The sequence below is a fragment of the Nicotiana sylvestris genome, chromosome 6 (assembly GCF_000393655.2).
Source record: "Nicotiana sylvestris chromosome 6, ASM39365v2, whole genome shotgun sequence".
NCBI classification, from domain to species: domain Eukaryota; kingdom Viridiplantae; phylum Streptophyta; class Magnoliopsida; order Solanales; family Solanaceae; genus Nicotiana; species Nicotiana sylvestris.
Genome location: NC_091062.1, coordinates 140,939,255 through 140,952,675, shown reverse-complemented (window position 1 = coordinate 140,952,675; position 13,421 = coordinate 140,939,255). Strand labels below are relative to the sequence as shown.

At 36.1% G+C, this 13,421-nt stretch overlaps 1 protein-coding gene across 1 annotated transcript; it reads right to left on the bottom strand.

Moving 5' to 3' along the window:
- Nucleotides 1-2,708: 2,708 nt before the first annotated feature.
- Nucleotides 2,709-12,081, bottom strand: LOC104225991 (2-isopropylmalate synthase B). The gene is made up of 12 exons (XM_009777874.2): nt 11,319-12,081; nt 10,111-10,324; nt 9,947-10,027; nt 8,155-8,247; nt 7,979-8,065; nt 6,581-6,681; nt 6,092-6,125; nt 5,941-6,015; nt 5,013-5,096; nt 4,767-4,901; nt 3,821-3,966; nt 2,709-3,086 (listed from the first exon to the last, which is right to left on the bottom strand). Exons 1-12 carry the CDS (start codon nt 11,957-11,959, stop codon nt 2,957-2,959), a joined length of 1,821 nt encoding a protein of 606 aa, XP_009776176.1. The 5' UTR covers nt 11,960-12,081; the 3' UTR covers nt 2,709-2,956.
- Nucleotides 12,082-13,421: the final 1,340 nt, after the last annotated feature.

Here is a 13,421-nt window from a genome sequence, read left to right as displayed (position 1 = left end):
TAGACAAAGAAAAGGAGACGAAAAAAGAAAAAGATGGTCCCGCTGCCTCTACTGCCACTATACAGTGGGCAGCAAGGTTAAACGGGAAGGCAAAAGAGGGGGAGGGTAGCAGGGAAGAAAGAGAGGAGAAAGAAAGAAGGGGGAAAGAGAGATAGGGGAGAAAATAGAGAGGGGAGAAGGCGTAGGGGAAAGAAAGGAGAGATGAGAGGGGAAAAAGAGGAAGATAGAAGAGGGGAAAGAACTCGAAGGGGGAATTGTCGTCGCCGGTGTTCGCCGGAAATCTGCCGGCACCGGTCACACCAGAAGAAAGGACAACGAAAAAAGAGGAAAGAGAAAGAAAAGCAAGAGAGGGAAAGAGAGAAAAGAAAGGGAGAAGGAACGAGAAAGGAAGGGTGGACTTACCTGTGACTCGCCGACAATTGAGCGGCGATGGAGATGAGCACCGTTAGCAGGTGAACGTTAGAGAGTGAGAAGAGTAGAGCAATTTTGAGCCTTTGCTTCCAAACATGGATTAAAAGTATATATTAGATTGAATAATTTAAAGACTAGGAATTATCGACACCTACTTCATAAGATTCCATCTTCTTTGATGAGGACTTAATTGAAAATAAGGGAATAGTGAAGGTAAAGTTGTTCACTTTCAGTTTAATAGCATGTATGGCCAAACTGGAGAAATCAACTTATTTTGAGAAATACTTTTTAAAAAAGTATTTTTGAAGAGAAGCAGTTTGTATTTGGCTAATCACTCTAAAATGCACTTTTAAGCAATAATTTGTGTTTGACCAAGCTTTTCAGAAAGTGCTTTTAAGTATCAAATTATGAATAAGGACATGAATAGATTTACTTAATAGTTAATATTATGAGTAAATAAATAATCTCAAAATTTTGTTATTACAGGCAATTATTAAATCTTTTCATTTTATTTAAGTAAAATATGAAAATAAAATTAAAAAGTACCTAATTCTTTTAATATAAATTAAATATATTAAAAATCATTCAATAAATATAAAAGCATTCACCCCTAAAGTCACTATATATTAGAAAGTTATATAAGAAGAAATGCGTATACATTAATATCCTAAGTATTACGTTTAACGATTACTTTGGTATATACTATATTTTGTTAAGGGTATTTTTAGTAAGAAGAAAAGTCAAAACTGCTTCTGCTTCTGCTTTACTTTTTTCTGTTTCTCACAAACTGCTTCGGCTTCTTTCCAAAAACACTTTTTCCCAAGAAAAAGCTTGGCCAAACACCTCAAATTAGGAGGGAAAAAGTACTTTTGAAAGAAAAAAAAACACTTTTGACCTACCTCTTAAGAAGCTTGGCCAAACGGGCTATAAGACATCTTTAAATGGCAAAACGTTAGGGAGTTGCAAGTGTAAGAATATCGCTAAATGTAATTTTAAAACAAGAGACTCCAGTAATTTCAGAAACATTTGTAAAACCCATGGGATTAGGGGAAAACTCAAAAGAGGTTTGTGCAATTAACCTAGAATGAAATTCCATAATTTAGTAAAGCAAGAGCATATAATACCGACCGAACAGATAATTTCGGGTTATTCGGTTCAATTTGTTGGGTTTTTCGGTCAGTTTGCGGCTTATATTTTTTAAAAGTTTGGCGTTAGGTTTTAGTATTTTGATTTTTCGGTTAACCGAAAAACTGAATTTTTTTTTTAAGTATGGATCCTATAGCCTCTGAGCTCATCTTTACTCTTAAGTCTAACATGTTAGTAAAAATTGCATGTGGCTCCCCATTTGGTCGCCCCCATTTAACCTATACTCATATTTTTAAAATTATTTAACATATACCCTAATTTTTACAACATCAGGCGTCTCCTTCTTCCTGCTACCTACCTGTGCGCTCCTTTCTTACTCCTTTCTTTTCTACTCTTTATTCTACTCTTCACTTTTTGTAATTTGTAGTATATTTTACTGCTGATTTGCTCATAGTGACTGTCATTTTTGTTGAAACAGCGTTTTAGAACTTTTCTTCATCTATTTATAATTCATTGTCTGTATTTGTTATATTTGCAATGAATTCAGATTGATCCGGAAATGTTTGATGGGGCCAATCATTTATTAATTGTTAGTGAATGTTGAAGTCCAAACTCCAAATGCCACACTTTTCAGAAACTCATTCAACCCCAAAGTCACGCTACCCAAAAATTAATAACCACCATGATCATTATTCAATAAATTATGATATCTATTGGTTCCCCGATGATAACATAAATCTCTTCTGTTACTTTCCGTTAATGTGCAAATCATAAGAGCTATTACTAAGAAAATATTAAATTGCAAATTCAACAATAAAAAAATACTCATTATTACAGATTCTTAGCAAATACAATAAGCATATATTCTTAGTGCATATTTTATTATTTTCTACTTAAATTTTATGTTATAGCAGACTATGGTAGGACAATTTGCTAGGCACATGCATTGAGCCTCATAAACTTTGTAAGAATTTAATTTTGAGGCTCATTTATTGCTTAAGAAAGAAGTCCAATTTGACAAGCCTAAAACCGAAAAATAAAAACCGAAAATAACGCACCAAAAATACTTTGGTTTGGTTTTGATTATTAAAATCGCAAATCGAAAACCAAAAAAATCGAACCGAACTTCTGAACCAACCGATACCCACCCCTCAAACACATCTTATATGAACAGTGTGTCTATGTTTACCAGATATACCACAAAACTTAGATGATCTTCAAGCACTAACAGGCACTTAAATTAAGATGTAAACAACAGGTAATACATCAACATGCAGAAGAATGGAGAGGGATTGGAGAAACGATAGGGCGTATGACATCTCTTTGGCCGCCACAATTCTAAAAATGAGAATACAGGTAGGTCAAAATTCTTTGGACAGCCTCCCCACTTCTGTACAATTGATAAAGCTGCAGCAGTCACAAGAGACATAAGAACCATAAACTCGATCATACCGGATGTCTATACGACTGCACTGCCTTCAGGTTTGCTGTGTTTCGATACCAGCTTTCTGAAACTCAACATCTTATTCAATGCACCAATATAGGCTCGGACACTGGAGATAACAATATCCATATCTGCTCCGGTTCCACTGTGGAAGAAGAGAGTAGACATATAAGACTTTTTTGGTTGAGAAAGCAACATATCCCAAATATCAATCAAATCATCAGCACAGAGTCTGTACTGGAAGCCAGAATTTACAACTCGTATAAGACATTTCTAATAGGAGAAAAGAAAAAACAATAATTTACGGACTCGCCAGAAAACATAATGTATGTGCATTAGCTATATGTAGGTCGAAAATATGCCGGGTACATGTTTGACATCCAGCCAATCATGTCGGTCTACTATGAAGTTTAACTCCCCAACTTGCTGGATACACTGACACAGGTCTTCCCTCTGGATAAGTCAAATGACGAAATAAAGATTGGAGAAAGGACCTGGGGGTACAGGGATAACTGTTGGGAGCAGTATTTCCGAAGAGGAGGGGAGAGATGTTGCAGTGGCAGAAACATGAATCTGATGTCTACTATGGCTATGCTTCAGCTGATATATTCATGCTATGCAAATATCTTCCATTTAAATATCCACGTCTGCTATCGATCATAGTTCTCATACAGCATTTTTCTATTCATGTGTTAGCCCTAAATCTGGGTTATGCATAGTTAGCTTTATAGAAAAAACATATCACTTTGGCTCATTTCACTTCCGTGTCATGTCCTTGATTCCAAAATTCACCAACACACCCTCCGTATTTCCTATGTTCTATCAAAGAAAGATGGCAAATAAGATTAGATGAAACAACATGGCCGGTACATTTCATACCTAAAAGAACGGTGTACAGTCTCTCCAGTTAAAGCATGGGTTGATGTATGGCCATTCTCCCCACGAATTAAAACTCTGGTTGAAGCTATGGCATCTATACCTTCCGTGACTGCATTCAAGGAATATTCAAGGAGTGCTACAGGTACCTGCATAATGGGTGAACACTACATTCATAAAAGAGCCCACAAACAGTAAAAAAAGATGAATAACTGAAAACCAAAAATTGACTACTGCTTTAGAGCCAAATACCATCTCCTAGAGCCAAATCTGCTTGTAAGACAAGTTCAAAATGTAGATTTTTCACTCAAAATGGTTATTTAACACAGTTTCACGTATTTTTAGAAACTATTATAAAGCCAGTAGGTTGATCATTTATGTGGAACATGATGAAATGGCTCTCGATAGGTTCTTCACAATGCATTAGAGTAAAATAGAAGGCACTTGTTACGCGGAATTTGGCCGTCTGTATGTCATTGTTGAATTCAGTGCTGATCTGCTGGATGCTGAGTTAGGGTTGGACTAGCTTTAAGAAAGGACTTCATATGTGGTTATTAATTTTGAAATGGAACTCTAGTCATAGTTTTTAAGTACAACTCCATATACTTGGGCTGACCTGACCTCTTTCACAACAAGAGAACGGTCAGAAAAGAAGGCATTTTTTTCTGTAGAACAGATGATGACAAAAAGGATACATGTAAGAGGACTCAACAAGACATTAAATCCAAAATCATGTGCTTTCGAATACTTTGCTCAACAAATATCCAACCTGACGCACATATAGCCAGGGGAGAACACAAAATCAGTATCTGTATAATTTTGATGATTTGCATAAAAGAGAGATTCTACCGAATGAGCATTTCAAAATTGAACATTAACCAACAGATCAGCTTGCAATCAACGAGTCCTAATGACAAGATTATTAGGAAATTCGATTTCTATTTCAGACCTTTACAATGAGATCAACTGCCTTATAAGCCGCATCAACTGGCCCCGTTCCAACAGAACAAGAAACATGCTCTTGACCATCAGCGTCAATGAGCTTAACAGTTGCCGTAGAAAGGCCAAGACTTCCACATGTAACCTGTCCATCGAACAGGAACTCTTTTGATCAGCTGAACTATCATTCCCAATCCAGATCTAAGTCAGAAAATTAAATAAAACCGATGTAAATGTAGTCAACAATGACATTTACCTGTACATTTTCAAGTTGCCAAACAAATTGAGGCTGGAAAACTTCATCTGACATTAATGCTATCAGGTCATCATCTGTAATTTTCTGAATGAGCAGTAGGAGATAAGTAGATGGTCAAAAAACATACCCACGATACCAACATCATACTAGATCCACACAGTAGCTTAACCTTAGTTTCAATAATTGAACTGATAAAAGTTAGCCAGATAACCCTTTCAAATGAGCAGAAGAAAGTTTGCACAAGGAAAAGATGATTTAAAAGGTCCTAGCACTAATTTGTCAGTAACCCCAGCTCGAGAAGAGGGGTATTTTATAATATACCAGGTATAATAGGAAAATTTTTACACTTCAGCTTATAACCAACATGGAGTTGGACCATACCAATTTTCAGGTGTCATTTCTAAGATTTTTACCACCGACTTTTTCATTCACATCCACCCTCCATTTTCTTCATCTCTCTCTCTCTCTCTCTCAATTCCACCTTTTCTCATACTTAATTCGTCTCACCTTACAACATTTTAGAAGTACTTACACACCCAGTTGTTTCCAGTTTCACACGAGTGATTATACAACCCCGACACAGAGATAAGGAAAACACTACAACAAATAAAATTAGAATATGCAACATACTTCGTCTTGCTCAAAAAGATGTGAGTTGTGACATACTTGGTAAATGTAAGATCGATTACTAAGAGAGAGAGAGAGGGGGGGGGGGATCATAATTACATGTTTAGTCCGTGTTCTATCCACAAGGTCAATCTATGAAGGAGAAAATGTTCCACCCATCAACCCCCCACCCCCCCAAAAAAAAAAAAAAGCTTCTCAACATCACAAAATTAATAAACTGCACCACAGGGCATTTCCACGTGCATTTGAATGACAATGTAAATATATGTACAACAATGGAAATTTCAACAACGTAATTCACCTTTTTCTTCTCGGCCACAGATTTGAATCGCCAAAAGAGGTCCTCAAGTTCTTTTCCCTCAATATCGTATCCAAGCTGCATCAGGATTAAAGGATTTGTTTCATGCTCTTAAATATAAGAAAGAAACTCAAGTCCAGGGCATACAATTTACCTCGAGCATTTTGGCTTGCAAAGCATGACGCCCACTACACAAAAATGTTCAACATATCAATTTCTTATAGGAATGAAGCAATTAGATTTAAATGATGAATAGTGCAGGTTCGGAGGGAGGCATAGGAGGGACAAAGGTACAGACTGTGATGATATTATCTGATGCAATGGTGGCTCTGACATTTTATAGTGAGGCAAACTCAATAAGCTTCTTCTACTTCATCCCTCCATGAGAAGAGAGGAAGTTCCTAAAGACCTCTACAGTATTTTAAAACAACAAAGATGCGATTCATTATTGAAACAGCAACAGCATGTTGATCAGGGAGCCTTACTAAAGTACTAAAGAAATATATCCTTCATAGCAACAAAAAGGATGTAGTAAATCTAAGCAAGTTTAATAATCAACGGATAATAAGCAAAAGCTCGAAGAGCACAGAAATCTAACATTTATGCCATCATAGCAACAAGCATTGATTGGAAAATCACATACCTGAGTTTCCCAAGGACGATGCCAGATTCATTAACTCGGTTAAGCCCAATATCTTCAGGAGATATAATCTCATATGTATCTTTGTGTTTTAACATTCCATCCTAGAGAGCACAAAGTAGTTTAAGCGGAAGAGTTTGAAAAAGAAAAACTGAATTAATTAAACTTCACAACCATACAATAATAAAAAGGTAGAGAATCCAGCTTTGACGCAAGGAAGAAAAGGGAGGGGGAGACACTAAAGATGTTTAACTGAAACACTTTATGCAGTTCAAGATGAATCAAAAACAGTGCAAACAGAACAACTAATCAATCTCTAACCAGATATGTGGCAGATTTATTCATAGATATCCAAATATAGGAATAATAACTACGCAACTAAAGTGAAAAGGGCCAAAAGCAAATGGATAATCTGAAAAATGAAAGAGTAAGTGGATTCAAACTCTTGAAAGAAGCTATTTTATGTCAGGAGGTATAAGATCTCTGCCCCTCCTGGAATATGCTCACCAATGTCTACAATGATCTAATGCCCCAAGAAGGAATACTTGGAGCTACTTTCTAGTGGTTTTTTGGTACTTTGAGGCTTCTGTTTAATTTAAAAGTATTTCTATTGGCTGTGAGTTGTTGCTTAAAACTTGGAGAACAACCCTTCATGCTAACAGAGCCAACTTTTCAGTGACAGTAACTGAAAAGCTGTGACATACCAGCAAAGAAAGCTATACCCTTCACATTGTCCCAAATTTTTAGACATGTCACTGAGCCAATAAAAAGAATATTGTGTATCCTTGAGCTTTCAGCAGCTCTTAATGAAACAATTTCACAAGCATCTAATAATCCCTTTCCCTTCTTCCGTTCTCCTTCTCTCCCTCTACTTCATTCTCTTAAATCTCTTGCATCAACTCACTATTTCAGTGTATATCGGCAAATTACTCTTAAAACAGCTCCCATATTATGCTTTTGTAGATGTCAGATTCAGCAAACTAGTAACCAGAACCAGACCTATTCTGAAATATCTGTTATTTTGACGCGAAGTTAAAAGATAATATAGTTCATGCTCACTTGTTTTCTTCCTCTGCGGATGATTGTACTGTTTATAGGATTTGTGCAAAAAAAGTCTTTTGTTCTTACCCAGTACCCGATGGAATAGTGCAAAAAAAAAAGTCTTTGCTCAAAGCAAGGTAATACAAGTTACAGAACTAATTGGATGAATAGAGTATCTATTTTCAACTTAAATAGCAAAATTTTGTGCTTAGTCAAAGCAGAATAAAGCAAAAATTAACAAACATTCAAGCAAATATGCCCATGAACTAATAAGAGGATTGAGTTGCCTCTTTCAAGAACTGTTTAGGGTTTAGAACATTTGTCTCTTTCAACAATGAATTAGAGCAAAATTACGCAGACCTGATGGATGCCACTTTCATGAGCAAACGCATTAGCTCCAACAATGGCCTTGTGTGGCTGCACATGAAGCCCGGTGTACTCCTCTACCTGCATAGCAAAGGGTCAGCAGAAGGCACATCAGAAAGATATTAACCAGTAAAATATCGGCAGAGACTATGAAATAGCAGGGGACAAACCATCTTGCTTGACATGAGTATATGTTGTGTATTAATTCCTGTATACAGGCCACCTAGTACTTGCTCTCCACGACATTTTAAGGCCATTACAACCTATTCCGGCATTGTCGAAGGTAACAGGTTAGAAAATGAAAGCCCAAAATGCCCAAGAGGAAAAGCAAACAGAACAAGCAACACAGAGGACAAAAGAATCCCATACAAGTCAGTAGTTGTCCGTTTCAACAGAACATATCACAACCAACAGCAGAAATTTGCTTCAAAATATGGTTGCAAATTTGCAACTATTGTTTTCAAATAGTTAGAAACATAGATGGTCGATCGAGCCATAAAGGGTAAGTAAAACCACACCTAATAAATAATAGTGGAAAAGCTAACATAGGGAAAGAGAGGGAGAGAAATACTATGATAGCACATGAAATTCCATCCTTCATCCAAAATTGGATGTCTCGCTGTGACATTAAATAGTTTTTAAAAGGATATATGAAAATCTGTAGTCACTATAAAGTTTGCTCTTTTCTTAGCCTCAGAGAAGAAAAGTAGAAAACTTGTGCACCGTAGAAGTGAGTGGCAAAATTTTAATTGTGGAAAATAGTCAATCCAAAGTGGAAAGGCAACCAAATGTGAGGCATAGGAGATACTAACTTCAACAAAAGGAAATCATCAAGCAACTATGCCTCAATCCCAAATTAGTTGGGTTCAGCCATATGAATCTACTATACCCATTCACTTTGTTCAATCTTTGACTTTTAACACAAAGTAGGTTTATCTAAAACCAGAGGTGTCTACGTTTCACATTTATCTCTACAGGGACATACAAGCCTTTTAACCAGAAAAAAAAAATGATCGAGAAAAAACTACTTTAAGGGAGTGTAATAATAACAGTTAAACATTAAATCAAACTAGATATTGCCTATATAGATCCTTTATTTATAGTTGTATTATTTCATAGCTAGTCAAACTGAATCCGTGAGATTGGAGGACTTTCGATATAACTTCCTTCTAAGTGACTTAAGGTCTACTTTTTCTGCTTTTATCACCTTCAATCATCATAGTGTCACACCTATGGACCAATGCGTCTAAAGGCTACAGAGGATATGGTCAAAAAGAAAGTCTTCCCCGTCTTAATTCTTAAATATGAAGTCCTTACTCAACCCTTCTTTTCCGCGTCACCCCAAAAAATGATGTCCTTAAAATAAGTTTAAACATATCTTACAAATTCAGAAGGTTGGATGTACTCACTTCTACCATTCTCAACACCCTTTTTTCTTGATTTTATTCCTAAAAACAAAAATAATAACATGTGGCTCCCACAAGATCCTCTAAGGAAGGTTAGATAATACACAATTTCTACTCTTAAAATCAAGATGAATTGTATACTTTTGTTTCACTTTTTGTGCAAAGAGAGATATTTGGAAGATGCTCAGCCTTACTTGAGTTAATAGAGTCCTTGTAAGATGAACAAGAGCATTTTTGCTGTTTTTGAACTGTAAATATAGTGCTGTGCTGATGATAATACATTGTTACCTTTCTCGAAAAGAAAAATATCAGTTTAAAGTCAAGATGTTAATTTTGTTTCGGAAGAGGTAGAATAGTTCCTTTTGTGCAGAGAATACCTTACAGTGCTATGGGAAAATATTTTAAAGACCCATCTTTATGACGGAGAAAGAATAGAGGGGAACTCATAGTCCGGTTGTATACTTGGTGATTCCACCTCTTACCACCCCTCAAATTTTGGAGCTCAAATCATGCACATAAGAGACCTGAAGTTTCTCACTGAAGAACCCTCACATACCTCCTCCAAAGAAGCATTTCCAGCTCTTTCACCGATTCCGTTGATGGTCACTTCTACTTGTCTTGCACCTGCGCATGCTCCCTGAAATTGAACACGCTTTAATGAACATACAGCTTATAAGTTGGTATAAACCACTAGGTTCTAAACAACATTGAACTACATACAGCTAAGGTGTTGGCAGTAGAAAGCCCAAGATCGTTCTGGCAGTGTGTTGAGATGATCACATCTCCAATTCCTGGGGTATTGGCCTTTATATCAGCAATCAATTTTCCAAATTCGCTGGGAACAGTGTATCCAACAGTATCAGGGATGTTAAGGGTTGTTGCCCCAGCTTTGATGACCTCTCCAAGGATATGATAGAGGAACTCTGGATCGGATCTGAGAGGAATAAACAGGAAATAAGGCTCAGTTCAAAATACAATGACGGCAACAAATCCAAGCTACAGAATGCATGAAAGTGGTTACCATTGCCAATTCTAATCACTTAACTAGTCCACGAGCTTTTATACATGACAATAGAAAATAGTAGGTAGTTAAAACCTCTTACTTGAGATCTCAAAGCATCATACCAGACAACTCCTTAATAGGAAAAGGCAACTTAACAGAGCATAAATTTCACGCTCTTACACACGCTAGTAGAGAAGAATGAAGTGAACAAGCGAGTTCATTAAAAGCCAGTTTAGTGTCAATAGCCTTGTGACAAGATCATCTCCAGAAACTTTACAGAATTCTGAAGGATCATTCACCAGCTAAAATGTTAATCATTTTTATGTAAATATCTGAATCTATATAACACTATCTTTAAGCATAAAACTGTCTATTCAACTATAAGACCATAATGGCCATGACTCATCCACAAGAGAAATAAGAAAATAGCATCTTATAAGCTTATTTCTTTTTGGTGCACACCGCGAGATCCCTATAAGCATAGATGATTGCGTGTTGTTGCTAGAAAATCATATTATTTTGAAAGCTTTCTACTTTTGGGCATACTTCATGTAAATGGGAAGATATTTGCTATTTTTTAATAAAATTTGATTACTTTATCAACAAAAAAAGATTGGCAAATTCCTGGATTGCCTGAATTCAATAAGGATCGCTTCACGAAAAAACCCTCAGAATCAACAATTCTAGCAGGGATGTGGTTATATTTAGTGAAATGATAGCCCAAAGTTAAATGTTAATTGATGAAATATTCTTACTAAATGTATATTATACTACTGACATCGAAAAAAATATTAAAGTAATGGTTAAAAAGTAAGTTAGTGTAACAGGGACATTATCACATCAAAGTTTATATTTTTAATACCTGAAAAGTTGAATAACATTAAATTTTTCGATAAAGTTCAAAATGGAAGTGTAAAGTGCAAACCTTCCAGCATCTTCTGGGCTAAATTCAACATCCTCACAACCAATACTCCTAGCATAAGCAACCATACTCCTAGCTTTCTCCACAACTTCATCTCTACTCATCTTCAACTTAAACTTCATATGTATCTCACTAGTCGCAATAAACGTATGAATCCTCGGTTTTTTCGCATACTTCACAGCCTCCCAAGCCTTATCAATATCCCTCTTATTACACCTCGCAAGTCCACAAATTACCGGAACATGTCCCTCTTCATTCACACCATTTCCAACTTCCTTCGCTATTAATTTCACAGCTTCGAGATCAGCTTCAGAAGAAGCAGGAAAACCGGCTTCAATTATGTCAACACCAAGCTTAGCTAACTGACGCGCAACGTCGAGTTTTTCTTTTGTGGTCATTGTGGCGCCTGGGGATTGTTCGCCGTCGCGGAGAGTGGTGTCGAAGATGCGAATGTAGTTCGGGTCGGGAATGTGGCTCGGGGTATATTCGGGTCGACGGCGGATTGCGCAGTGGATAATAGGGGAACATTTGGAGATTGATGGTTTGAAATTGAAGAGAGCTTGGGTTTGAATGAGAGGATTTTGGGGATGGAATGAGATGTTAGGGTTACGGGAAAATGAATGGTTTATGGTGATAGACGCCATTGGAGGAGAAGAGAAGAACAGAGGAGTCGAGTTGTGTGGAGAGTTGGGAATGGTGGAGTCAAAAATGAAGGGTGTGAGTGGCGGCGCAGGAGAGAGTGAAATTTCACTAAAGAAAATTTAAGAAAAAAATTAAATAATGTATTAATTGAAAAAGAAATACTAGAAGGATTTGATTATAAAATTCAAACTTAATTACAAGTCTTTTGCAGGTGTGGCTGCCCACTAATTTAGACTAACCTATTCATTTCTCCCTTTTAATGAAAACTAGTATATAATAAATATAATTTTTCATAAGAAAATATATCTCAGAAAAGATGGTAGATACGAAAAACATGAAAATGCTATTATTTTTTGGAACATGTTAATGTAATGGATATTCGTATAATAAAGTAGTAAGAAAACACAATAAAAAAATATATATAGTTATTTTCTTAAGTCCAATAATGTTCTTTATAACCATAATAAAGCAAGTCATGTATACCAGGTAGATTGCCACAAACAAAGGTTTCTAATGCCTTAAAAATTCAAAAATACGACAAAGCCATAGTATTTCGAGATAGAAAAATCAAACTTCATAACATACAGTTAGGGGAAAACAATTACTCCCCATTTGCACAACCTTGATATCCACAATGTACACACTCTAGTACAACAACTTTCCTAAGGTGCTTGGGGACATGACAATGTACACACTCATAAATACTATGAGTTTTGGTTGATATTACATGCAGAGACGCTCGTATCAAGGTTGCATGTCAAAATACAAGAAATAGGAAAGAATTAAATATAAGAAACAAACAGATTCTTAAGATGTAGAGGATGTTGCCAAAAAACACCTTCTTTCACCTTTCAATCAGTTTGTGATCTACATAATCTTGTTCCAAATAGAACTCATATGAAGCATGACTTTTTTAACTGATGTCTAATTATGCTATTTATTTTGTATGTAGTATTTTTGTCCTTCCTTTGTGTAAAGAATTATAGGTTGTTCACGTAGTAGTTAGTACATAAGTTAATCAAACATAGTTTTATAGCATAATATTCTTCAAACTTACTGGAAAGTTACCTTTTCAAATTGTAGATTCTCAAACGTCGTAGGTATGTCCTCATTAAAGTTGTTGGGAGAATGAAAACCTTGACAGAATGATATTCTGCCACACTTGTGTTCTTTTTGTTTTGCTTTCATCTCCTTTCTCTCTGGATCATATGGCCAATCTTGTCCAACAAGGAGAACATCTTTGCTTAAGTGAGCTTGATGGCGAGCATAGTGATTTCCATGACCCAAGTTTCCAATAACCCGAAACTCCCTTGAAGAGCTCGTCTTTGTATTTTGCCAACTTCTGGTGCCATTGATATTGATTTTCTCCAACTGCTGTTGTTGCAGACTTCATAACTTTACCAGCCATTGTTCCTGAAGAAAAATAAAATTAATTTTTCTTTAAGTGTTCACATTGTCAAGTTT